Raw genomic sequence first — 24,691 nt, forward strand, 5'->3', positions numbered from 1 at the left:
AGAACACAAAACCTACAACTAACTGAAAGAACAAGTAGAAACTGTAATTACACAAGAAGAAAGCAAGCCAGATATATTATTATGAAGAGATTCTGCAGACTTTAAATTAAACTTCAGAATGCTTATAAGCAATGTTGTACTACTTTTAGCCTAAGACCAAAAAGGCATGTGAAGGGAAGACTTTAAGGACGTGATAGTAGGCAAGAAGTACAGAAACAGTTTGACATTGAATAGCTAGAACAGAGCACAGCCTATAAGTCAGTCCAGATAATCACAGGGAACAAAATTAAGCTATAAGTTACATCTAGACTGTCCAGAGAGAAATTATCACCTGCTTTCCTTCTTAATATTCATGTAGTTTTACATTGTTTATTAGTTTATAAAAGAAGTGTTTGAGACAGTATTACTCTTTTCATGCTAAACATGCCTATAACACTAAAGTTATTGGTCCTTTACAACCCCATACATGACACTTGAGTAACCTTGGGCCACTCAGTACTTTTTCTTAAGAATAATACTAATTTCCAATAGATAGACTCTTCTCTTTCAATTAAGTTTTAAAAAATTAGTGTATATCTATTTCTTGTATACAATACATTATTAGATTGTATTGTACAATATTTTATTTGCTGCAGTACGTACATAATCTTTCCAAGAAAGTTTTTCGAACTATTCTTTTGCTATAACTTTAGTTTCCTGTGGACCTATAATTAATCTCTACAGGATCCTAGGTCATGTCCAGGAGCAAATAAAGGATTAGGAATTTCATTTAGCAAATTTTGTTTGCACACCAGCAGTAGAAATAATATATTTGGGAAAAGACTGTTTTGTTGGATAGTTTTAGCCATAAAACCTAATGAACTGAGTTGCATGGAAGTGCTTTTGTTCTCCCACAGGAAGCAGAAATGCCATCTGTGTCACAAGACAGCTTTCTGCAAGCGACTGCTTTGCTTATCGCACATTCTTTACCGGTGTAGTGGTGGATTTGGCAGTGCTGGATTAACAGTTCGACTTCATGATCTTAAAGGTCTTTTCCAAGCTAAACGGTTCTATGATTTTGCAGCTTAGCTGTTCTAGACCAGTCTTGCTGTGCTGAGACAATAGCATCTCTACATTTTTCATTCTTTCCTTTTTTTATTCCTGAGGTTAAACACATGGGCAATAGCACCTCCCAGTTGCACTGTGGAAAATTATATGCACAAGAAATACGAAACTGAGCTTAAAGAAAAACATAACGTGCGAGCCTGGTGGGAAGGTACATTACAACAGCATTTCCGAATGACCACTTTTTCACTTAATTTTTAATTTGTATTTTCATACCGTTTGGCACACGTCACACCATATTCCTGAACTATGAATTTGGGGAAAATAAAATGCTTCTTATCGCACCACTTTTAGCCATAAAAGGTAATGAACTGTACTGTATGGAAATATTTCCAACTCGGGATATTCTGTGATTTCCCACACAAGGACTTCATTTTAGGTCTTTGCTGAGTCTCCGGTGTCTGAGACCCTGCAGCTCCTCACAGGTTCACCCTCACGACTACAGCGGGTGTCTGAGCAGCTCACCATCTCCACAATTCCCCGATCCCCTCACACCCCCCGGCGGTCCCTAATGGGATGTTCCACTCGGGGCGGGCGCCCGCATCCAAGGCAACGGGTGGGACGTTCCACCGCAGGAACTCAGGGGGCGCGGCTTCCGGGCGCCCACTTCGAAACGGCAGAGCGTCGCCGGCCCCGCCATGACGCAGTCGGTGGTGGTGCAGGGTAAGGAGTCTTGGTGCCCAGAGCCCCCCACCGCTACACCGTCCCCGTGCCTGAGCCGTGTCTCTCCCCTTTGCAGTGGGACAGTGCGGGAACCAGGTGGGCTGCCGGTTCTGGGACCTGGCGCTGCGGGAACACGCCGCCGTCAACAAGGTAAGGGCGCCGCTACCGCCGCGGCTCCGGCTGCCGCTGGCCCGGGGCGAGCGCCCTCGCCGTGGGGAGGCAGCGGTGCCCCTGCGCTCCCTTCCGCCTTCGTCGCTGTGACTGCAAAGCTCTGTGTTTGTTTGATTAAACCAAGGCCGCTTCACTGTGAGCAAAACTACCCCTAGGTTCTTGTGCCTTTTAACTAGTCGTGAGTTTTAACTGCCGAGAGACCTTGATAAGTCAGAGGGCTGGGCAATCACCAGCCGTATGAAGTTTCAGCAAGGGAAAGTGCTGGATTCTGCACGTGGGATGGGACAACCCCCGATGTACGTACAGACTGAGGAATGAGAGGCTGGAAAGCAGTGCCGCAGAAAGGGACTTGGGGGTCCTGGTGGATGGTAAGTTGAATATGAATCAGCAGTGCTCTGGCAGCCAGGAGGGCCGACCGTACCCTGGGGGGCATCAGGCAAAGCATCACTAGCTGGTCGAGGGTGGTGGTTGTCCTGCTCTGCTCTGCACTGTGGCAGCCTCACCTTGAATATTGTGTTTAGTTTTGAGCACTGCAACATAAAAAAGACATTAGGCTATTAGAGAGCATCCAAAGGAGAGCCACAAGATGGTGAAGGGTCTGCAACAGAAGCCATATAAGGAGTGGCTGAGGTCATTTGGTCTGTTCAGCCTGGAGGAGACTGAGGGGAGATGTCATTGCAGTCTACAACTTCCTCATGAGGCAAAAAGGCAGAGCAAGCACTGATCTCTTCTCTCTGGTGACCAATGATCATGGCTAGGCTTTGCGAACGAAGATTTGGGAAAGGCTCTATCCATATTTCTTACAAGCACGCTGGTGGCTAATAAGGCCAATACGGGACAGACATGTCCGATTACAAAAGGCACAGCAGAAAGACTCCTTAGGTGGTATATTCTGCAAGGCACGATTCTTTCTGCCTTGTCTTTTCTCCTCGAGAGCAATCCTGCGTGCGTTCTCAAAGGAAGCAGCAGCATTATAGATGGTGTGTCTCCAGACCTCCTGATTTGAGGCCAGAGTAGACCAGTTATGTTGATCAATATGGCCAAGGCTGAGATGTTGTTTCAGGGAGTCCTTGTATCTTTTCTTCGGGGCTCCTCTCTTGCGGCAGCCAGTGGCAAGTTCACCATAAAGCAGGGTCTTAGGGAGGCGGTGGTCCTTCATCCTGGAGACGTGTCCTGCCCAACACAACTGTGTTCTCAGCAACATGGCCTCAATACTTGTGACTGCTGCTTGTTCTAGAACAGATGTATTGGTCACATAATCTGGCCAGTGGATGTTTAGGATTGTACGGAGGCAGCGTTGACGGAAGTGTTCTAGGAGACGCAGGTGGTGCCGGTAGATGACCCATGATTCGGAACCATATAAAAGAGCAGACAGCACTATGACTCTGTAAACACTGATCTTTGTACTTTTCTTCAAGTGTTTATTACGCCAAACTCTTTTATGAAGCTTTCCAAAAGCACTATATGCCTTTGCTAACCTATTGTCTATCTCTCCATCAATCTTACCATCCGAGGAGATGAGGCTACCTAGGTAATTGAACTGCTGAACTGATTTGAGCTCTGATAGGACCCATGGGAATGTCCTGAAGTTGTGTCAAGAGAGGTTTAGGTTGGCTATTAGAAAAAGGTTTTTCACCCAGAGGGTGGTTAGGCACTGGAACAGGCTCCCCAGAGAAGTGGTCATAGCATCAAGCCTGACAGAGTTCAAGAAGCATTTGTGTGATCCTGTCAGGCACATAGTGAGACTCTTGGGGCCATCCTGTGTAGAGCTGAGTTGGACTCGATGATCCTTGCAGGTTTCTTCCAGCTCAGAATATTCTGTGATCCCTAATTCCGGTCAGCTTTCTCCAGCCTTTCCATCTTGAAAAGCCCAGGATGTCTCCCTACAGCCAGGCATTACCAGGTTTGAGGCAGTAAGTGACAAGAGAGGGCTGTTCACTGTGAGTTCTTTGCCACTGGCAGTAAAGCAAAAGGACAGCCCCCCAAATTCCACTGTTGTTCTCCATTTTAGCTTGTGCTGTAAACTTGCCATACAGCTGTGCTAAAGAAAATAGCACTGTGAAGAGGGCATAGGATTGTGCTGAGTACCTTGAACAAAATCACACTTTCCTTGCTGTGACTATAAAGATACTGTTTCCTGGTTAACACAATATATTAACAGATAATGATGAGGAGTCTTCAATGCCTTCTCTAGAAGCAACGGGTGAAGTTCTTATTGTGTGTGGAGAGTCTTTTGGTTGTAGTGTAGTACAAAACAGTGTCTTCCAAATTCTCCCTCACCAGGTCTTGAGTATGGTGAGTAATCTGTAAATAATAATGTTAAAGTATTTTAACTTGCCAGGTCTCTTTAGCTTTATGGCGGGGTAAGTAATTTGCATGCTGTCTCTCAGCAGGGACTTTTGGAATCACTGATGCATTGTGATATGCTTTCCTTTTCACAGAACTTCATGGGCATTGAGCCCATGATGAACTGAGTATTGTGTAAGTGATGAACTGAGTCAGCTAAACAGCAGCTATTTGATTTAATAATTGCCTTGGGATCTTCAGTAAGCTACTACAGTTGTCTAATCTTGTGCTGAAAAATTAGTTTTCTAGTTATGTCTTCCTGTCAGTTTTTAAAAACAACCTGATTTTTCAGTGAAATGTTCTGTTTAGAGCTGACTAGAGCTAGCTGGATTCAACATAGATGTTTACTCTGTTTTGAGTGGTGAGGTTTGACAAATGACCTTCAGAGGTCCCTTCCAACTTAAATTATTTTATGAAAAAACACTGAGAATTTTTGACATTACACATAATTTTGTGTTGTTTCCTTTTAGAAAGGAATTTATGATGAAGCCTTAAGCAGCTTCTTTAGGAACGTAGATACAAGGTAAGTTGTCTTATCAAGAAGCTCATGAGTTTAACACAGTGGATCCACAGTTCAAGTGTCTTCTCTTAACCTAAGTAATAATTTTCTTTGTTTCAAGTCATACTTAGTTTGTGCTAGGAAAAGATTTTGCTTTTTTGTATTCTTCTCTAAACTTCCATTTTAAGTATACTTGCTTCAGTAGTTAAAGACGTTGAAAGTTTGGATTAACCAATTCATATCTTAAGAGCATTCAGTCATCTCTTATCTCTCTAGTTAGAAAAATACTTGCAATTTGGAAAAATAAAATGCGCACTTGGATGTTTCTGTTGTCTTTAAGTTAATTAAAAAGGATTTGACCAACCTCTTTTTCCTTCCATCATATGACAAGGTTATAGTACAGCATGTGATTTTAATTAAAATGGCATTGAAATACAAATTGTTTTATCTCAAATTTTACCTCTTTGAAAGAACAATGCAAATGCATTGAAGTTTATGATTACCACTCCTTGTGGGTATTTCCTGGAATAACATTTTTTTTTAACCAAGAAAATTTGATTGTAAAAAATGCCCATGTTTCTGTACAAGCCTGATGAAATCATCAAATTTTTAGTTGGGGGGTTGACTGCAATAGAAACATCTGTTTTCTTTCTGAGCAACTTGGTCTAGTGGAAAGTGACCCTGCCCATGGCAGAGGGGTTAGAACTAAATGGTCTCTAAAGTCCTTTCCAACCAAAACCATTCTGTGATTCTAGGAACGTGGAGATTTTTTTTCAGCAATTGAATCCAAGTGATTGAAGGAATGGTCTCTCATGAAAGATCACAAAGACAACAGGAAGAAAAAGAAGTGTTGTTTTGGAGTTGGGTTTTTTCCTCTTTGAGTTTTGTTAGTCCCTGAAGAGAAATAGAACTTCTCTAGGTGTATTTAGTGCTGCTATAGCGGACTCATATAGGTGTTGTGTAGGCTAGAGGAATCACATGAGTACTGGAGGCTGCTATGAGCTGTTCAGCTAATGAGAAGTGTCTGGAGAGCTTCTTTGAGTGAGAAGATGGAAAATCCTGGAGGAATTCAGCGCAGCCCCATACTCTTTTCCCCTCATTTCTAATGGGACTGAGTAGAGTCAGAACACTGGCACTGTAGTATGATTTCTGAACTGGTAAATCTTAATAGCAAAGTAAGTCAAAAAGTAAGTGCTGTGCTAGTGCAGTAACACGGGTTTCACACCTGAGCAGAAGTACAGTGTCGTAACGACCCCCACTGAAAACCTTGTGGGGCTGCTTGGTGCGCTCTGTTCAATTATGTGATGCAGATACACATATTACATACTGATAAAAGATAATCCTTTCAAGTTCTGGCAAACTGTAGAATTCCTGTAGAGGCTGTATCTGAGAGTAAACATTAAATACTTCTCTTTTCAGCTTCTTGAAGTAATGCTTAGGCTATTTCTGACTGAGATAGTGTCCTGTAATTGTATTACTTCCGGGAATTGTGAGGTCTTTCGTAGCAGTATGTTCAGGGTGTTTCTGTTTGTTTGCATTGTCATACTCCTTTGAACACAAAATATTAAAAAGAAAATTTTATTATGTTATGTATTTTCTCTTACGAATCTGAGCTTAGATTTTTCTGTTACTGGTTTTTTTCAGAAGTGGCAGTGATGGTCCCGGTATTTACAAAGGAAAAATCTGCTCTTTAAAAGCACGAGTAAGGCAATCTATAAAGGTCATTCTTTTTACATTGCATATTTACGTCCAACTGTGGGAATTTTCATAAAGTCCTTAAAATTGCATACAGGTTTAAATACTGCTTTGAATAGTAGAATTTCTAATAGTAACTTTCATGGTTCATTCAAGTAATACAGTTTGCTGCCAGTCTTGTTGAGTAATTTAAATTGTAATTCCAATAAAATGATTGCAGCTATTAGTAACTAAGTATTTATTTGAATTCTCTAAGAAGTGGGTTTCCTTAAGCCACTTTAAATGATTTAAGAAGCAAGAAAACTTGAAACAAAATATTTTAAGGTCTTCATTTCTATCAGGGCAAAATATTATAAAATTTTAACAAAATTTCATTATCTGAAATGCTGTCCTATTGAGCAACTTCTGGCAAATCAGCTAAGGTTAATCTAGTTGGTCTCCTAGTTAACAACTGGGAAAAAAAAGGTTTCTCTGGAGCAGAGTAGAAACAGTATACCTTTTATATTGTAAATAATTTTATATTTCTTAGTGGGTTATTTCAAGGGTGGTTTGCTTACTGACTGAATTTTAATTCTTTCTCTTCTCAAAGGCACTGTTGATTGACATGGAGGAGGGTGTGGTAAATGAAATTCTGCAGGGACCATTGAGGGATATGTTTGATAGCAAGCAGCTTATCACAGATGTTTCTGGTTCAGGAAACAACTGGTGAGAACCTCTTCAGAACACATTTCTTAGCAACTAATTAGATGGCATTTGAAAAGGGAAATGATAACTGTAGCTTTCTGTTTCGTTCTGCACCTGGGGAGCTGCAGCATTTTACCAGCAAACTTGGAGTCACTGTTGCCTGGAGGAGGACTTTGAAAAGGCTTTTACAGAAGGATAATTTTGCTGATACACCATTTTGTCTATTTTTTTCTTCCTCTTTTTTGATTTTCGTTTCAAAAGAGCATGCTTTTTATTTTTGTTTCTTTGGTATTCAGCTGCTTCCATTGCTCAGTCTAAGCCATAATCTAGTTTGAGACTGTGCAACTACTGTGGAAATGAGATATATGAACAAATACATTTCTGATTTCTAAGCACCACAGAGTCTGGCTTTGCGCGTCTAAACTACGTTCCCAAAAAGAGAAATTCAGAAAAAGATTGATTAACATAACAAATTGCAAATTTTCATGGAGACCCTAATGTGCCTCTAATAATATTCAGTGCGTTACGGACTGGAAAGCAAATCATCAGCAAATGTGCCAAAAGGGTGGGCAATACAGGGAATAAAACATCCTGTAAGGCAATACATGGAATAAAACATCCTGTAACTTCACCATCTAGCAGGCATGTGTATGGAAAATGAACTGTTTGGGTTTTTTTTTAATTACTGATATCATTTGACTTGCATAGTACTCAAAGGAAGATCAGTACACATTTTGCATAGGGGTATCCTTATTGTTAAGGAGTATATAATTTTCGTTTCATTATTACAATTAGATCATCCAATGTGGGAGTTTATTTCCTCATCGGTACAAAATAACAGTGCATGCTCCAAATGTGAACTTAGTGCTGCTTGCATCCTCAAAATTAAAACCATATCCTGACTCCCATATTCTCATTATGTAGACACAGCTTGGAAACTCTCACAGATGAGGTGTTGCACCCAGCTTTGGACTCTGAAGTCTAAACTGTCAAATAGAAGGAGATAAAATAAAAAAATTGAAAGATTGATTGTTGGAATATTTTTCTAAAGTACTTTTTGTATCCTCAGGGCTGTAGGTCATAAGCTATATGGCTATCAGTACCGGGAAAACATAGTGGAAAAGCTGAGGAAAACCGCAGAACATTGTGACTGTCTGCAATGTTTCTTTATAATTCATTCCATGGGAGGTGGTAAGTAATGTCTTTATAGTGAGTATGGTTGCAGTAGCCACAGATGAAAAAGAAAAACATGTATCTTGAAAAGAAGATAAACATAATAATTCACATTGTTCAGAATGTATAATTAAAAAAAAAACACAGTGGACCTGTAGTGATTTATTACTTATTTTGTTAGACCACTAAGGAACCCTAATGTGTTACCCAGAGCAAAAATGCTGCTAAAATTTTAAATATGATGCAATGGATGGATCAAGGCAGGTACCAAAGACAAATAAACTCCTCGGAATTACTGATCAGAAGAAGGGTCAGTGGCCTCTGAACACTGATGTCATTGTTGTAATCAAATTGCTTTTAATCATGGGGAAAGCGTTTTCTGAAAGGCTTGAAGGAGACTTCAAATGTTGAAATTTTAGAAAAATTTTGTTTTTCTGTTTTCCTTCCACGTAATTCTCTTGAATCCAATCTAGTTGCTTTGTTAGTAAGTCAAAAGGGAGAATCCTTTGCCACTAAGCCTTCCTAGCCCAGAAACCTGGGAGCAGCATGTATTATAACTGGCTATGATGTGGAAAAAGACACAGAAAATAGCTCTAAATATGAAGCAAGAGCTCTGTCAAGGGCCTTTTTTGTGGCCGTTTGCTTAATTTCAGAGACCCTGCAGATGTTGTTTCTGTTATTGCAGAAAGTTGCTGTCTTGTTCATAAGAATAAATTGTCTGCCACTGAGAATGTAGCTGCAAATTCAGAAAAAGATCACAGTTCAGTTCTCAAATTTGAGCTCACTGCTGTGTTCTTAGTGATAATGAGGAAAAAAGCTTGTGTGCTGGTAGAAAGGGATGGTTCTGTTTTGACTGGAGAATGAGAAAACTTTATAAAAGGAAAGAAAGTAATTGTTTGGGGCAGTTCAGTGCTTTCAAGCAAATGTTTTGTTTCAAAATCCAAATAAAAATTTTAAAATAAGAAATAGAAATGCTAGCTTGGAAAATGTTAGTTACATAATAGGACTTTTTGAATTGCAGAAATTTTTGAGATTATATACTTCATCCTGAGTGGTATACTGTGGAAAATACTTTTTTTACTTAATTATTTTCCTGTCTGGTAAAAACCTTCCTGCCTTAAGTTACATTTGAGTAGCCTCCACTGTCAGCCAAATATTTCAGAAAATGTTCATTAACATATATAATCGAAAAGTTGTATGTCTCCAATATGTGAGTCTTAGGGCCTAAGATAACATGGGGAACCTTAACCTTTTATCTTCTCTCATTCTGTTTTCGTTCATAATTAGGGACAGGATCTGGTCTTGGAACTTTTGTACTAAATTTGCTTGAGGATGAATTCCCAGAAGTGTATAGATTTGTTACTTCAGTTTATCCCTCTGGTGAAGATGATGTTATTACTTCTCCATATAATAGTGTTCTGGCTATGAAGGAGCTTAATGAACATGCAGACTGTGTGTTACCAGTAGAGAATGAAGTAAGAATTAATATTATATTTCTGTCAATTTTTTTTAATTAGGCTGCACAAATTTCTCCCTTTTCTGTATTGATTTGAGTACCAATTAAAGTAATAATTAAAGTTCTAAGTCGCAGGCTTTTGAAATTAACATGAGTATCACTAAAAAGTTGCTCTGCACCTTCAAAGTAGTCTAGAGTGTGAATTTTTTTGTCTTTTTCAAGGTAAACATTGAAAAGCTTCTATTTACTGAGACAGGGTGTCTTCTTTTAGCAGTCATTTTGTGCATAGTATTAATAGAGTGTTGCAAGAGAAATGACAAACCACTCCAGATTCCAACAGACTTAACTGTGCTGATGAGGAGATAGGCTGATAGGAGAACCATAGGCATCCCTGACCTTGCAAAGTACTAGACCCATTTGAATCTAACTTTGGTGACTGTCTTGGTATTTGTTTATGAAAAAAGCAAGAGAAAGTGATATATAGTTAGAGAATATATTTTTCCTTTTACAGGTATTATGGAAATTTAATATTCATTTTTAGAGGATAAGGATTTTAAACAGTTGAATAGAATTCAAATTTCTGTGTCAAGCTTTATACATACTTGTGACATGTAAGGAACAGGCTTTCAGAAACACTTCAGTCAACTGGAATTGCTCAAAAGTTGGACTTAGATGTATCAAAGGAATAATCTTTGAGCTAACAGTACTTAAAAGCCAACAGGTTTTTAAGATTAATAGAAGTGAAAAATTGGGGTACTGAATTTGAAAGTTCTTTGCTCAAGACTACTTTGCTTTTTCTCTTCTCTCTCAAAGTCTCTGTTTGATATAGTTAATAAAATTAATCAGATGATCAATTCTGGGAAGCTGGGGTCAACCGTGAAGCAAAATAGCTTGGTAACATCAAGTACAGGCAGTGTAAAAACTCTCCAAGAGAAGCCATTTGATGCAATGAATAATATTGTAGCCAACTTGCTGCTGAACCTGACAAGGTAAAGTTACAGGTTATTCCTCTATAAAAAAGTGGTATTGCTGGAGGTGGTGTTTGCTGCAAATATGCAGGCCTGGATCAACTTGAATAATATAAATTGATTTTCATTTGATATGAGTCTTCTCTTTTTAAGAATTGGTTACTAAATGCTGAGGTATTTGGAAGTATTCAGATTGTAGTGGTGTTGCTTTAGCCATGACAGTCTTAAAACTGAAGTGAATTTGTAGGCAGGTGTTCAGTGGAGCCCAGAAAGGTTTGCCTTTCTAGCGCAGTTGTATTACTTTATACTGTCAGATCATTTTTGCTCCTAAATGGTCTATTACTGCAAGAAATATACTTCTGGAGTATTGGCCTGTTTTTCTTTTAAACAGCTTGTCAGGAATGCTAAGTCACACATGTTTTATTATAGCTTGTTTAGTAAAACTGGTATTAATTAACTGGTATTAGTCAACTATGTCCACATACTGAAAAACAGTGCTAAAGACTGCAATTGGGAAACAAGGTCTTATTCTTGATGATTTATTGTTCTTTAATGAGAAGTATAAGTAAATAAGATTTAGCACTGATTCTGCCAGATGTGAAAGTTTTGCAATTATACGTGAAGGGTTTCTTGAATGCTGTGTTGTTTTACTGTTTTATTGTACAGAACAGTTGAAAAATAGATTTAATGGAGGTTTACATTATAGAAGTGATTTCCTTGGTTTATAATAGTTTTATAATGGTTTGTTAATTTTCAGCTCTGCTAGATTTGAAGGTTCCCTGAACATGGATCTTAATGAAATCAGTATGAATTTGGTTCCATTTCCTCGACTTCATTATTTGGTTTCAAGCTTGACTCCTTTGTATACGTTGGCGGATGTTAACGTACCTTCTAGAAGGTAGGAAAAAAATATTATGGGAGTTTCACATTTAAAGCTTAATTTCTGATTCTTCCGTAGTTCTCGTTAAAAAATTCCATTTTGTAGCAAAACTAAGGGTGGAAGTTCTAAAACTTTTAAGTCTACCACACTTTCAAATTCATCCTGTTGATTTTTGGAACATCTGTTGTCTCTTTTCTCTGTAATGGTTGAGCCAGTAAACTTGACATCTTTTTAATCTCTGTTGGGAAATGTTTTTGTTGGAAAAATTTATTACTTAGAACCCACACCACAAGTTCTTTTGAGTAACAGTTTGCACTTGACTGACAAAATACTGTAAAGAACAAACAAGGAATTAAACTAGACTCTTTGGGAAGTAATGGCATCTTAATTGAGTCTGGAGGTGCAATGTGCCTATTTATCAACTTATTGTAATGATAAGCCGACACTATTGTAAAGTTCTTTGAGGTATTTATCCCTCTGACATAGCAGAAAAATAACCAGTTAAAATAGATTTTACTGGATTTAGTGAATTAAGTTCAATCAGATAGAGGTCCCAATGATGGTAGAAGCAACTAAAGGTAAGTGATGAAAGTATGCAAAGCAGAGGAGAGGACAGGACCACCCCTATTCTGTGATAGCAAGTTGTGACAATCAGACAGTACAGTGCTGGGGGAAGGAAGCATACTATGGGGAGATGCTCAGTCAAGGATGTCTCAGAATGAAGTGGGAACAGTAATATTTTTGTTTCCTTTATTTAGTTATTTTTTTGTAATAGGCAGATTGTGGCAGAGGTGATATAAGAAAAAAGAAATAGAGGTGATGAATGCAGAGAGTCTGAGACAAATAGAAAGAATAGCTTAGATGTTGTGGGTCCACAGGAACATGAAGACACCATCTTTGGTATCCCACAGTACAGTGAAACTTGCTTAAGGAAGTGAAGAGAGAAAGAATATGATCAGCAGTCATGCGTGATAAAATTAGAATAAGTAGACAAGTATGTATAGTCTGTCTTTTTCTAAATCATTAATCCAAATCAATACCGTTCTATGATTCATTGATCCTTTTAAATAATGAATTGTAATAGGCAGATAACCAGTTCTGTAAGGGTCAGCAGCACTTTGATATTCCTTGTCAGATCCTTCACAGTGAGATTGTCCACTCAAATTGTCATAAGACCTTGTAACTATTGACCTCAAATTGCCTTTATAAAGGCAACTTCTCTGACTCAACGGTGGCTTGCAACATGAGGGAGAAGATGGATCCAGTGTATTTTTAAAAACTTGCAATGCCAACATATGTATATGTAAAAGTTTGAATCTTTTTCCTATAATTTATGGTCCCAGGTTAGATGTACCTTTATCTCCAGAATTTTATGAACTTTCAAACCCTGCAGGTGGGTGTTCTGAAAAGCTTTTGTATCCTACTTTAATAAGAGTAGATAACTGCTTTCTTTTCACCTAGGTTGGATCAGATGTTTTCAGATGCATTTAGTAGAGATCATCAACTAATTCAAGCAGATCCAAAGCACAGCCTCTACCTTGCCTGTGCACTTCTTGTTCGAGGAAATGTGCAGGTTTCAGACCTTCGCCGAAATATTGAAAGGTTTGTAATACCACACAAAGTAGTCATGGGAAACTGTTGTCAGTCATCCAGAGCAGTCCAACTTTTCATTTGAAGAATTTCAATACCAAATCAGTTTACTCAGAAATATTTTTCTGAATTTTAGAAGGGAAGAAACTGTAATTAACTTATGCAATGAGTGAGAATAAGTCACAGCATTCCTGGATTTCCAAATAAAGGAAGCTGACTAGATATCCCTGTACTGCTCCTCCCTTTCTCAAAAATGCAAAAGAAAGCAAAGCCCAACCTTCCAGGGGTCTCCTGACAGTAAAGGATATTGGAGAAGTACGTTCTGTAGTAGAATTTTTTTTTTTTACTGAACGGAAGATATCTCTCTTTCATGGTTACTGTCATGTAGATAGGAAATCATCCTTATTTTGACAACTCTGTATTGTTAGCACCCTGGTACTACCTTTTACACTATTGAGCTACATAGATATAACAGGAAAGGCAGGCAAGCTTCACATACAGAAGGGAGTTTATAGGCAGACAGGGAAGCATGGGGAAAATTTCTGAGAAGCTAAAGCATTTAACTTATTTCAAAACTACAGGTCAACTGATTGTCCCCACACAGTATTAAGCTGCCCCTTTCCTAAATTTCAGAGGGCTTACAATCTCTTTTCTAGAAATAGGTACTTGTAACTTCATCTTTCAAATCCTGATACATTAAATTAACAAAACAATATTGGTGTTTGCAATTTGACTTTCAAACAGACTCAGTGGTTTAGTCTGAAGTCTAAAATGTCTTATTCACAATGATAGTTATAACTGTCCTTCTTTGTTCTGAAAGCTTAAATGTTAACCTTTTCAGATTGTTAGTTAAGACAGAAAACTTAGCCTTCATGTTCTTTACATTCCTTAGATAACTAAATTTTTGTGTCACAGGTTAAAACCTTCTCTGCACTTTGTCTCCTGGAATCAAGAGGGCTGGAAAACTGGTTTGTGTTCAGTACCTCCCGTGGGCCATTCCCATTCACTTCTGGCTTTAGCAAACAACACCTGCGTAAAGCCAACTTTCATTGAACTCAAGGAGAGATTTATGAAGCTCTACAAGAAAAAGGTGCAACTCTTATTGTTGTAATATCTGTAGTCACTAATCATTAGCATCTTGTGTTATTGGGAAGCAAATCTTAGTATGGCAAAGGGACTGCTTAAAATTAACAGCCCAAGATTTTTATTTATGTTACCTGAAAAGGAGCCATTCCAACAGCTGCTTCTTAAAAAGCGTAAATCCCTTATTAATCTGTACCTACCTGACAATATCACAGAATCATAGAATGGTATAGGTTAGAAGGGACCTTAAAGGTCATCTCATTCCAACGCCCCTGCAATGGGCAGGGATACCTTCCACTAGACCAAGTGTTTCAAAGCCCCATCTAGCCTGGCCAGGAACACTTCCAGGGATAGGACATCCACAGCTTTGCTGCGCAACCTGTTCCAGTGCCTCACCACCCTCTAAATAATTTCTTCCTCATATCTAATCTAAATGTTGATTCCCACCAAGCTTTTCTCTCACTTCCCTTCCTCAGCAGGACAGGAGGAATATACAATGAAAAGCTTGTAGGTCAAGATAAGGACAGGGAGATCACTCACCAGTTACTGTCATGTGCAAAACAGACAGCGAATATTATTTTAATTTACTGCCAGTGAATAACAGAGTAGGACAGCAGGAAATAAAACCAAAACTGAAAACACCTTCATCCCCATTCCTGCCCTTTCTTCCCAGTCTCAGAATTTCACTCCCATTCCTTCTTTCCTGATCTTTGTGTCTGCAGGGCTGTTTCTCTCACAACGCCCTAAATCCAATCTCAGCTGTTGTGCATCCTTTTTACCCCTTCTTAATATGTTGTCACAGAGGCATTGCCAGCATCACTAATGGGCTCAGCTTTAGCCAGTGGTAGGTCCATTCTGGAGCCAGCTGGAAGTGGCTCTGTCCCACATGCAGGCAGCTCCTGTTATCCTCTCACAAAAGCCACCCCTGCAGCCCTGCACTCCCCCTGCTACCAAAACCTTGCCACATAAACCCAATAACACTGTTTGTCCCCTAGGGTACACCCGACCAGTATGAAAAGATGGATGTTTAAGGAATAAGGAATATTGATTGTGATTCCATAGAGGATTGTTACTAAAGTTGTGAAGTGTTTAAACAAGGGGTGTCATGATACAAGTCTTTAAGTCTCCTTTCTACAGTGCTTGCACTTCCCCCTTCAGTGCAGGCTAAATGGTACTTACTGAGCCAAAGCAATTAGGGGCCAAGAAAAATAATAACACTGAATTATTTTTTTTTAATTCTTGTAGGCTCACCTTCACCATTATCTGCAGATAGATGGGATGGAGCAAAGCTGTTTTTCTGAAGCTGTGTCCTCATTGTCTGATCTAATAGAAGAGTACAATGAACTGGATGTGACAAAAGGTGGGCCTAGAACAGACCCATCAAGACTGAAGATAGCTGTTTAAAGAAGGAAGAACTGCTCTTTATTTTTTTGTTTAAAAAGAATGAAATACTTCCTAAGCATCCAGCCACTTCAGTTAACCAGAATGACTTGCAGCATGCCTGGCTGTTGTAATTCTGAAGTGGGACCAGGACAACGGCTTCCTCAGCTCAAGAGTTGTCATATTAAGTGATAAGCCCTGCCTGTAAGAAAGATTTGACAGCACCTAATTATAGCTGATATCAGTAAGAGCAGTAATCCTAACTGTGGAGTAAATTGACACACCATATGCTGTGAAGAGAAGGAAAAGAGATTTTAGCAGCCAAAAATGTAATTCTTTTCTCAGACTTTACAGTAAACTAAAGGTAGGACTTGCTTCAAAGAAAGATCATTGCTAGATTTGGTTTTTAAGAAGCAGCTACGAAGGAAAGAAAAGCTTATGTAGTCTTTTCAAAGATGAAAGCAAGTCTCTAATGAAACTGCTTTCTTAAGCTTTACAGTGGACATTTCAGAATGCTCTAAGCTATGTTCATCATTTTAATATTTTTGCTTCTATGTTGTACTTAGCTATATTAGAGCATTCTGAATTGATACCAAAATTGGCAATATCAGAAAATTCCACTAGATAAATTTTGTTTCAAGTGTTATACTTGGAGTATTAATTAACATATTATTTTAATGACTCATATTCCTGAATGCTGAGTTGCACTTGATAATGAGATAATACAGTATACCTCTGACCAAAACATGCACTTAGAGTGAAGTTATATATATATATATGTAAAGAATTATAACGAGTGTTTGGAGAACAGAGTTTATAGGCTTGAAAGAAGGCAAGTAAAATAGATGTTTTAATATTTATAATTATCAGGGTAAGCAGCTTTTTATATTACAGTAAGAACTTTTACGAAATAGAACATACAGCTATTTCCACTTGCTTACCAGCCTCAGCTGTCTTAAAACAGCAAGACTGTTTTAACATCAGAATGGATGAATACAATGATTTCCTGAAGCTTGAAGTCCTTCTAGCAGAGTTGGAGTGGGTGTATAAGTAAGCACAATTTTCAATGTACACGTCCAGAAGCATTCAGTAAAACATTGTGCTAGCATTTGTGGAGAGCATTTTTTAAGAAAATGTTCTAAAAATAGTAGTTTCCTTGAAATCTTGCATCTATTATCTGCAGTTGCCCGCCCACTTTTTAGTCCTTTACACATGCATTGTTTATATTCACAACACTAGAGGAACACTATCTGCTGCAAATAGCAATCTGAGTTTAAAGTTGAATTCTTCATTTTCAAACAGCATTGATGTGTTTTACTGTTGCAGATACATAGTTGAAAAGGTTAATTTAAGAATCAGGAATGATAGATGAAGTATTACAGGGTAATATTTTTTCTAATAGGTTAGAGCATGTTTGGCTTTTTTTGTGGGCAGCACCTTGTTACAGTGAGGCATGAAGCTGTCTTGCTTTGCCTTTCTTAATTACCAAAAGTTCTTGTTTGGACAGTACTGGTGTTACATGCATCCTTCTTAAGAGTGTATTTCCCCGTATAAAAACAGTTACATTAAAAAGATGCACTGTTGCTTGTGTTTTCCAGTGACATTTAAAAAATGAGTAAGTATTCACTTATGTTATTTCACTGCTTATACTGTTTATACTGCCACAGTATAAACACTGCTGTGGCAGAGGGTTATGCTAACTCCTCAGGGTGTGAATGTGCTTTTGCATTGTCAGTGTGTTACAGTCAGTGGTGTAACTTGTCATAGGACTTTGAGTTCCGAAAACATATCTCCTGGAGCACTGCAAATCCTCTGACATACACACGACGTTATCCACATCATCTTCCACTTGAAGAAGCCTTCGTTGGGACACTCAAACTGTACAGTGATCATTTTGGACTTGTTAGGTATGCAGCACCTCTTGTCCAAGCACACCCCACAGAAAGTTAGTCTGTAGCTTTGAGTAGTTGAGCATCCAGAAAAAACTAGCTTCTCTGCTCTTGGAAGCTGGAATGTTGGTTGACATGTTTTTCCTTTTGAAATCTTTAATATTAGAACAAAGAAAAGCCTGAGTTTTCTATGCATTAAAAACAGACCATGTAAGAAATAGTTGCAACATTTACTTAGAAATATCTTAAAAGTTAGTCTGAAACTAACTTGGTCTGAAACTGCCTTATTTTTCCTTTAGCAGTCAACAAATAGAAAATACTTTTGGAGTGACTGTGCATCAGGGCAGCACTAGCAACACATCTATATCAGGACATTACATTTTTTTTGCTTTAAATTGCACATCTGTAGTTTACTATTGAAGCCTGAAGATTGAATGTAGAAAACATAAGAGCTATTTTAAAACCCTTAAAAAAGAAAGAAGTAAATGAATTATTAGTAACTGCTAATACATCCATTTTTCCACTAGCTCCAATATTTTCGTTTTCTATTAAGAAGTAATTTTATATTAGAAAATACCTTTATTTTCTTCAGCATATTAGTCAGACAAGGCTGGATGAAGCATAATCTCTTTTCTTTTTTCATCTCACATCTTCTGTTGTCATTGGTCACTCTGCTGGATATGCCTAGACCACAGGTCCTGGAGCAGGGTGTCCAGGGAGTTGCCTGTACAAGGCACTTTTTCTTCAAGACTAGCGGTAAGCTTCTGTAAGCTAAGACAGCAATATATTATTTATGCAGCAGAACAGCCCCAAAAGGATGAATTGAAAATACAAGGATAAGACTTTGATTTCTGTTCCTGAAGGTACTTCTGGAGGTAAACGTAGAAATGAGACATAAATAACATTATTCAAAAGCCAGCTGAGCTGCTGTTAAACATTACTGACACTGGATACTCAGATCCTAGTAAGGACTATCAAATTGAATATGTTATATGACTCTCCAGTTCTGCTTAATGGAAATGTTATGTGGAGAGGGTTATTTGTGGAATTTTTATGGAATGTCCAGATTTTTTTTATTTTATTTCAGGCCAAACGTAGCTTGTAAAGGGCTGCTGAAAACATTAATGTTCATTTCTTCGTAGATACTGTGAAGACTTTAGAGTTTGTGTTGAGGAATAAAATACTCCAATCACTTCTAGATATCACCAAAAAGCCTATTTTTCTGATGGATGACGCCTGGGTTAGGTGGAGTACACTTAAAAAAAGAAATAAAATTGTACTGGAAAAGTTCATGGTGAAAGTCTGCAAAAAAACTATGTGGAATCTGGACATTTATGTAAGAGCAGAGGCAGAATTACCTGAAATTGCCAGAATTGCTGTCAGCTTTCCAGAATACCTGGAAGTAGACAGCAATTTAAAGATCTCATTGAAGCAAGCAATTTAAAAGCCTTTCACAGAACTGCAACAAATAAAGAGAAGCTAAATGGTCATTTATACTTGGTATATTTTTTAAAGTATGACCTGTTTACATCCTTATGTGTCTGAATTAGGTAAATTCGATTGAAACAGAAAGCTAGAAAACAAAACAAGAGCAGTAAAATGAAACTTAGCACTTATCCACACTAACAGAAAAAGGACTTTTCAAAATAGATATTGAGCCATCCATGGAGTTCATGCACAAGTTGACATGATACGTCTGCTGGTCTGGGAAATGGAAGGGGAAAGACTTTGAAACAAAAATTTCAAGGTGTATTTCTTTAGAAGGTTCCTAAAGAACAGCATCCTTCAGCACGTACAGCCACCACAGAGACAGGGTGTTAGGTCTCTCAACTGAGCCAACAGGAAGGTCTTCTCTCAAAGTTATTCTGCACAGTTGATTCAAATTCTGGAATGAATGTTGGCTTAATACTGTTCTCCAGATATCTGAGATATATCTCCCCACAAACCCAATTACTGTATGTCAAATGGTCAAATGGTTTGGTTGCCATTGTTTTCAGTGTGTTCTCTCTTGAATCAGATTAACACTGTTTTCTAGAAAAGAAATCACTCTTCACTTGAAGTCAGTTGCCTTACCAAATGCATGTTTATACAACAACATTAAGGACATTTCTCTTAAAAGGCTTTGATATTAGATAGAGGTATTGTATCATAATTTTGAAGTAAGGATTCTTTTTTTATTTTTACTGACTTGTATAACCACTGCTAATGTGTGAGAAGCTGTCCAAACTGAACTTCAGATTTTGTAAGCAGGTCTGTTTATCTGCAGATTGACTTCTGTGCATCTACCTGTTTACTCAACAGCCTTTGAAGGTTTTCTGATAAGCTTTGCAATCCTTTTAGTTTTATTTTATTGATCCATGATCATGATTCAAGCTGCCACCAAATAAATGGCTCAGCTTTCACCATGGAAAGCTGCACATGCACAGGGGAGGAGACGGCGCAAGCTTAGGCAGCTGTGGCCAGGGAAGGGCCAGGATAGCTGCTTCTGTCATGGTGCTTCCTTAAAGTGAAAAAGAAAACTACAGGGTTAGCAGGAGAGCAAGAATGAAGTTAAAGGGAATATCAACTGACCCTGGCAGTTGACAAGCATGGACAAGCTTGTGGATGTTTTTTATCAGACTGAATAGAGAAGAAAGTAAGGGGGAGTACTGTCATTACAGTGTCCTCAAATTTGTCAGGAAAGCCATTAAGGCAATTTTTATCATTTTCTGCTTTCCATTGGAAGAAGAGGCCTGCAGCATGTTAATTTATGTATGTGAAAACCAAGACTCTGTACCACCACAAAGCAGGAGAAAGTGAGACAGCTTCCAAGCTGCAAAATGGCTGTCCACCAGCATCTCTAATTGGGCTGATCTGATGAGTAATAAACCTCTGCAGAATGATGCTTTGCCCAATTCCCTGGTGACAGAAGCCAAAAGCCTTTTTGCTTTTCACATTCATTAGGTTTAGAGAAAAGAATCTGTGACCTGAGAGTAAGAGGGATAAGTGGGACAGAACAGTCACCCTGGCAATGGCCTTCAGTAAGAACTGAGAAAGTGCCAGTGCGTTGCCTGCCTGGCTGCTGGAGCCGGGGACACTAAATGCATAAAGGCTCTTGTACAGAAAAGTTTACCAGTGTGGCCAGGCTCACCTGACATTAGTCTGTAGTTGGTTGATTGAAGCTGCTTTTGCTGTCCTAGGCCACAAATAGATTGTCCAGGCTTCTTTCTGCCCGTGACCCTGGTGCAGGGACTCACTGCTAGTTTCGGTGTGAATACAGGTGTACATCCAATTGCACCACTGACACACAGGCACTTATAAAGTGGGTTAGGCTGGAAGGTCTGCCCGTTGGGATAATAAACTCCATTGAGCTCACATCCTACAGCTACCAGATCTGAAAATGGTGAACAACAGTTACTAACACAGGAGGAGCACGTGGATCTTGCTTAACAGAGTGCTAAAATGTGGTGAGCCATAAATGTGGTCAGCTCTTTAAATCAGTCACCAACATGTCTGCCAATAACAGGCTTGTGCATGATGAACTGGTTTCACTAATGCATATGCAGGAAAGTTAAAAGCCAGCCCCAGCACTACTCTTAGATTCTCTAAATGAGCAGTCAGAGAACTAAATTAGGATAAATTGCTTAGCACAGAGCTGTACAGCACCTGCAAGCAGAATTTTCCTCCAAAACCATTTACCTGCATGGTCCCACCCTCCTGCATTTCAAGAAGGAAACGTGAAAGAACCACTTACATGCACACACGCCTTTTTCATACCTAGGCTCGTCTTCCGAGTAGTCGCAGTAGAGACCTTTATGGGGATCACAAACGTCTGCTTCATTGCAGGGCTCTCCTGACTGCTTGGCGCAGACTTTACAGCAGCCACAGCCATCCTTCACCAAGCTTACCCCAGGGGTGCAGGCTGGCACAGGCGGACATCTGCATGGCCAGTGACAAACCTCCTTGCGCTGGTGGACTTCACCAGTTTCTGAAGGTTTATCTCCAGGCTGCACTGGTGGGCTGTGGAAAAACTTACACACAGTGGGATATTTTGAGCGCTGAATGTATTATGTGTACCTGGAATAGCATAAAATAAAGTTGAGGTGGAAAACACTGTCACATTGGATGAAGACACATAACATTTCTCATCTCATGGGATTGAAAAGTGAAAGGCTGTGAGTTTAGGTAAGAGGCAGAGGACCATCTTCATCCACTGTCATGGACTGAGGTGTTCTAACAGTTAGCCTGGCCTACTGCTTGCACAAAACACAATTCATTGGTCTTTCCTTTGCCTTCTATAGAACAAAACGTGTAGTAGAACTGAAGTAGAAAAAACAGTGTTTTAAAGTAGGTGGTTTTAAGTATTCCTTCCTACAAACCTTTTATCAAATTAATTAACTTTTGATTCGTCACATAGTTATATAACTAGCCACAGTCCTGTGTGCCAGTTCTGGTGGCAAAAGCCTTTTAAAATAATGAACCTCTTTTGAATGTTATTTTTGCTCTAAAATTTGAGTAGTTGTTTGGGAGTACACATTATAATATTTACAAATTCACTTGTGCTACACACAAAAATTTAATCCTAATAAGGGAGGCTAGTAGTCATACTGAGCTTAATAGGTTGCTTTCTAAGAGTGTATTTATTTGCATGACTAAGTCCTCATTGAATCCAGGGCTTATGGAGCAAAGAGATTTGTATCAGCAGTAAGAAGTCGAGATCTAGCCAGAATTTACTGTTTTGCACATTCCGTCTCAGAATTCATGGGGGGGTTTGTTGTTTGGGGTTTTTTTAAGTGAAGGAAAACCTAAGTAATTCTTGACGGGTTTATTTTTCTGAGGCATGGGGGGAGATTTAAGTCAGCACAGAGTGTGAAAGGATCTATTTGAGACAGCTATATTCTATCTGCATTTTTTAAGAACTACATCTAAAACATAACAGTTTAGATCTTAGCATTAGATCTTTTCATGCTGCTGATTTCAGCAGAAATGCGGATCATGCTATATTTATTCTCCACAGATGACCAGTTCCATAATAAAGTAGAGGCACACACAGCACTTGGCCACTATACAACATAAGGCCTGGGAGCCACTCTCGTCAAGCAGCTCTGACTGCCCAAAGAGCAAAAGAGCAAGACAAGATCCAGCCCCTCATCAGGTGCCAGTACCACCATCAAGCTTGTAGAAAAAAAATAAAATATGTAGTCTATATTTTTTCTAGGCACATGAAGCCCAACCTATCAGTTTTTCTCTGTTCCTCCAAACCGCAGGGCTCTACTGATATAGAAATCACCTCCAGCAGAGATACTGAGGGAAAGGTCATGAAGGGGTCATTCACCTGGGTTTCCTTTCTGCTCAACTTTCAAACTGGAAATCTCTACAAAATTCAGCATTTCATATGTCATAGCCCATGGAAACTCTCACACTATAATTAAGCCGACCTAATTGCGTACAGCAGTAAATGACCTTTTAAAAGCCTTTTTTCTAACACTAATTTCCATTTTTCATGGTCATTTACAACTATACTTACAATATCTTAATCCACAGCTACTAATGAAGCTCCAAAATAGTAGCTTTCAAGTTCCTTTGGCTGAATGATTTTTAAGATAGATATTAATTTACACAGGCAATTCTTATAGGAAATGAAAATTAAAGAATGTCATGTGGCATTCCATGCAGCATGAAGAAGATAGTTTAATAAATGTGTAATTTTGCAAAAGGATTTCTTCTAATCCTTTCTACCTAAATGCAGCAATAATATAGAAGCAACTAACTTAAGTGCACTTTTTTTTTAGGCAGCTAAGAATTTCCTATAAACCATAACATTAATTTGATGAACATGTGCATTGAAATGTAAAGCTTCTTGAAGGATCATTATGGAAACAAGACACACAGGTGTACCTATACATTTAGCAGTATTCAAGACTGTATGGTCCGTTCAGGAAACGCTTCCTTGCAGTTTTTTTTCTTTTTAAGCAGAGCATTATTATTATTATTATTATTATTATTATTATTATTATTATTATCTGGCCGTGTGCCAGCTATATGAGGTTATGTGGCTTGAATCAGATACCACATTTCAAAATGGGTATGTGTAGCAGGAAGTAATCTTATGTGCTTCAGCCGATATGTTTAATTTGTATTACAAATTAAAGAATGCTTTAAACCTACAGAATTCTACCTAAGTGATTTTTCTCTCTTTTTTTAGGATAAGATGTCAGCTGAAAGGTGTGAGACTACAAAGTTCCCCAGTAAGAAAAAACACCATCAGGCAAATATCTGACAGTTTTAGTAGTGAAATTACCGAAAACTTTGGTTTAGCTGAAAAATCTTGAAATATCTATTAAGTTACAATGAAAATGTAAAGTTTGCTTGTCAAGTTTACAGGTCAAATATTTTTCTAATTTGTGCTTCCCCAAGTTTCTATACCAAAGTTATTCACATCACAGAAGCCCCCTGCATACTTTTCCTGATCCTATGGGCAGATCAGAAAATGAGACCATTGTGTAGGTACCCTTCATGTGTTGTTTGTTTTCTTATGTGTTAAAGATTGAACAAGGTCAGTATGGCATAAATAAGCAAAGAGCAGAAGTAGGCAATGTATTATCACTAATGTTCAGTTTTCTTAGTCTGGCTCTAAATATGCAGAAAGTTAGCAGAGGGAGACAATCATTTGAAAATTCTTCATCTGACACTCATCTTGATCGTAAAGGACAAATTTTCAAAATTGAGTAAATAAATAATGAAACTGGGCTTTGACACAAATACCTTCACAAAAAGCTATCACTTAAAATTTTCTTATAAGAGACAAAGCATAACACAGCCCAGGTGCCTTTCTCTTTGTAAAACTAGCCTGAAGTCAGACCACTGTGTGTATATATATTTGCATACACATATATACATAGATATATGGAATATGAGCATATATGGAATATGAACATGGATGTTTACTTCCTTACTGCATCAGATAATCATTTGTGCTTAAATTTAAAAAAAAACCAAAACACAAGGTCACTGGCAATTTAAGCTTCTCTAACACTTTTTTTCCCACTAAATCATCTTAATGTACAGAGAGAAAAAAACTACCAAAATCAGGACTGATGCAGTAAATAAGCTGCAAATGAAATTTACTCA

The 24,691-nt window shown here is 38.4% G+C and overlaps 1 protein-coding gene across 14 annotated transcripts; it reads left to right on the top strand.

The window, feature by feature from the left end:
* Nucleotides 1–1,448: 1,448 nt before the first annotated feature.
* Nucleotides 1,449–24,566, top strand: TUBE1 (tubulin epsilon 1). 14 transcript variants are annotated; one of them, XR_007905251.1, is made up of 14 exons: nucleotides 1,449–1,767; nucleotides 1,844–1,917; nucleotides 4,755–4,807; nucleotides 6,428–6,503; nucleotides 7,068–7,183; nucleotides 8,232–8,353; nucleotides 9,623–9,810; nucleotides 10,605–10,780; nucleotides 11,517–11,657; nucleotides 13,101–13,241; nucleotides 14,145–14,319; nucleotides 15,558–16,056; nucleotides 17,460–17,599; nucleotides 22,578–24,566. XR_007905251.1 is itself a non-coding variant. In XM_051792210.1 (13 exons), exons 1-13 carry the CDS (start codon nucleotides 1,743–1,745, stop codon nucleotides 22,634–22,636), a joined length of 1,461 nt encoding a protein of 486 aa, XP_051648170.1. In that variant the 5' UTR covers nucleotides 1,449–1,742; the 3' UTR covers nucleotides 22,637–24,566. The 14 variants fall into 14 exon arrangements, 5 of the variants coding, with proteins under 5 accessions (XP_051648170.1, XP_051648171.1, XP_051648173.1 ...); XR_007905248.1 differs by lacking the exon at nucleotides 17,460–17,599 and having other exon boundaries at nucleotides 15,558–15,672; nucleotides 22,578–22,715; nucleotides 22,828–24,566; XR_007905249.1 differs by lacking the exon at nucleotides 17,460–17,599 and having other exon boundaries at nucleotides 15,558–15,672; nucleotides 22,578–22,715; nucleotides 23,766–24,566.
* The last annotated feature ends 125 nt before the right edge of the window (nucleotides 24,567–24,691 follow it).

The sequence above is a fragment of the Manacus candei genome, unplaced genomic scaffold (genome assembly GCF_025592945.1).
Source record: "Manacus candei isolate 608988 ecotype Guabito, Panama unplaced genomic scaffold, ASM2559294v1 h1tg000034l, whole genome shotgun sequence".
NCBI lineage: Eukaryota > Metazoa > Chordata > Aves > Passeriformes > Pipridae > Manacus > Manacus candei.

Bases quoted from the DNA above. Each gene is read 5' to 3' on its own strand.
- TUBE1 (XM_051792210.1), top strand. From the start codon at position 1,743: ATGACGCAGTCGGTGGTGGTGCAGG. The intron at 14,320-15,557 runs GTGCAACTCTTA...TAATTCTTGTAG, and splicing joins TGAAGCTCTACAAGAAAAAG to GCTCACCTTCACCATTATCT. The intron at 15,673-22,577 runs GTGGGCCTAGAA...TATTCTCCACAG, and splicing joins TGAACTGGATGTGACAAAAG to ATGACCAGTTCCATAATAAA.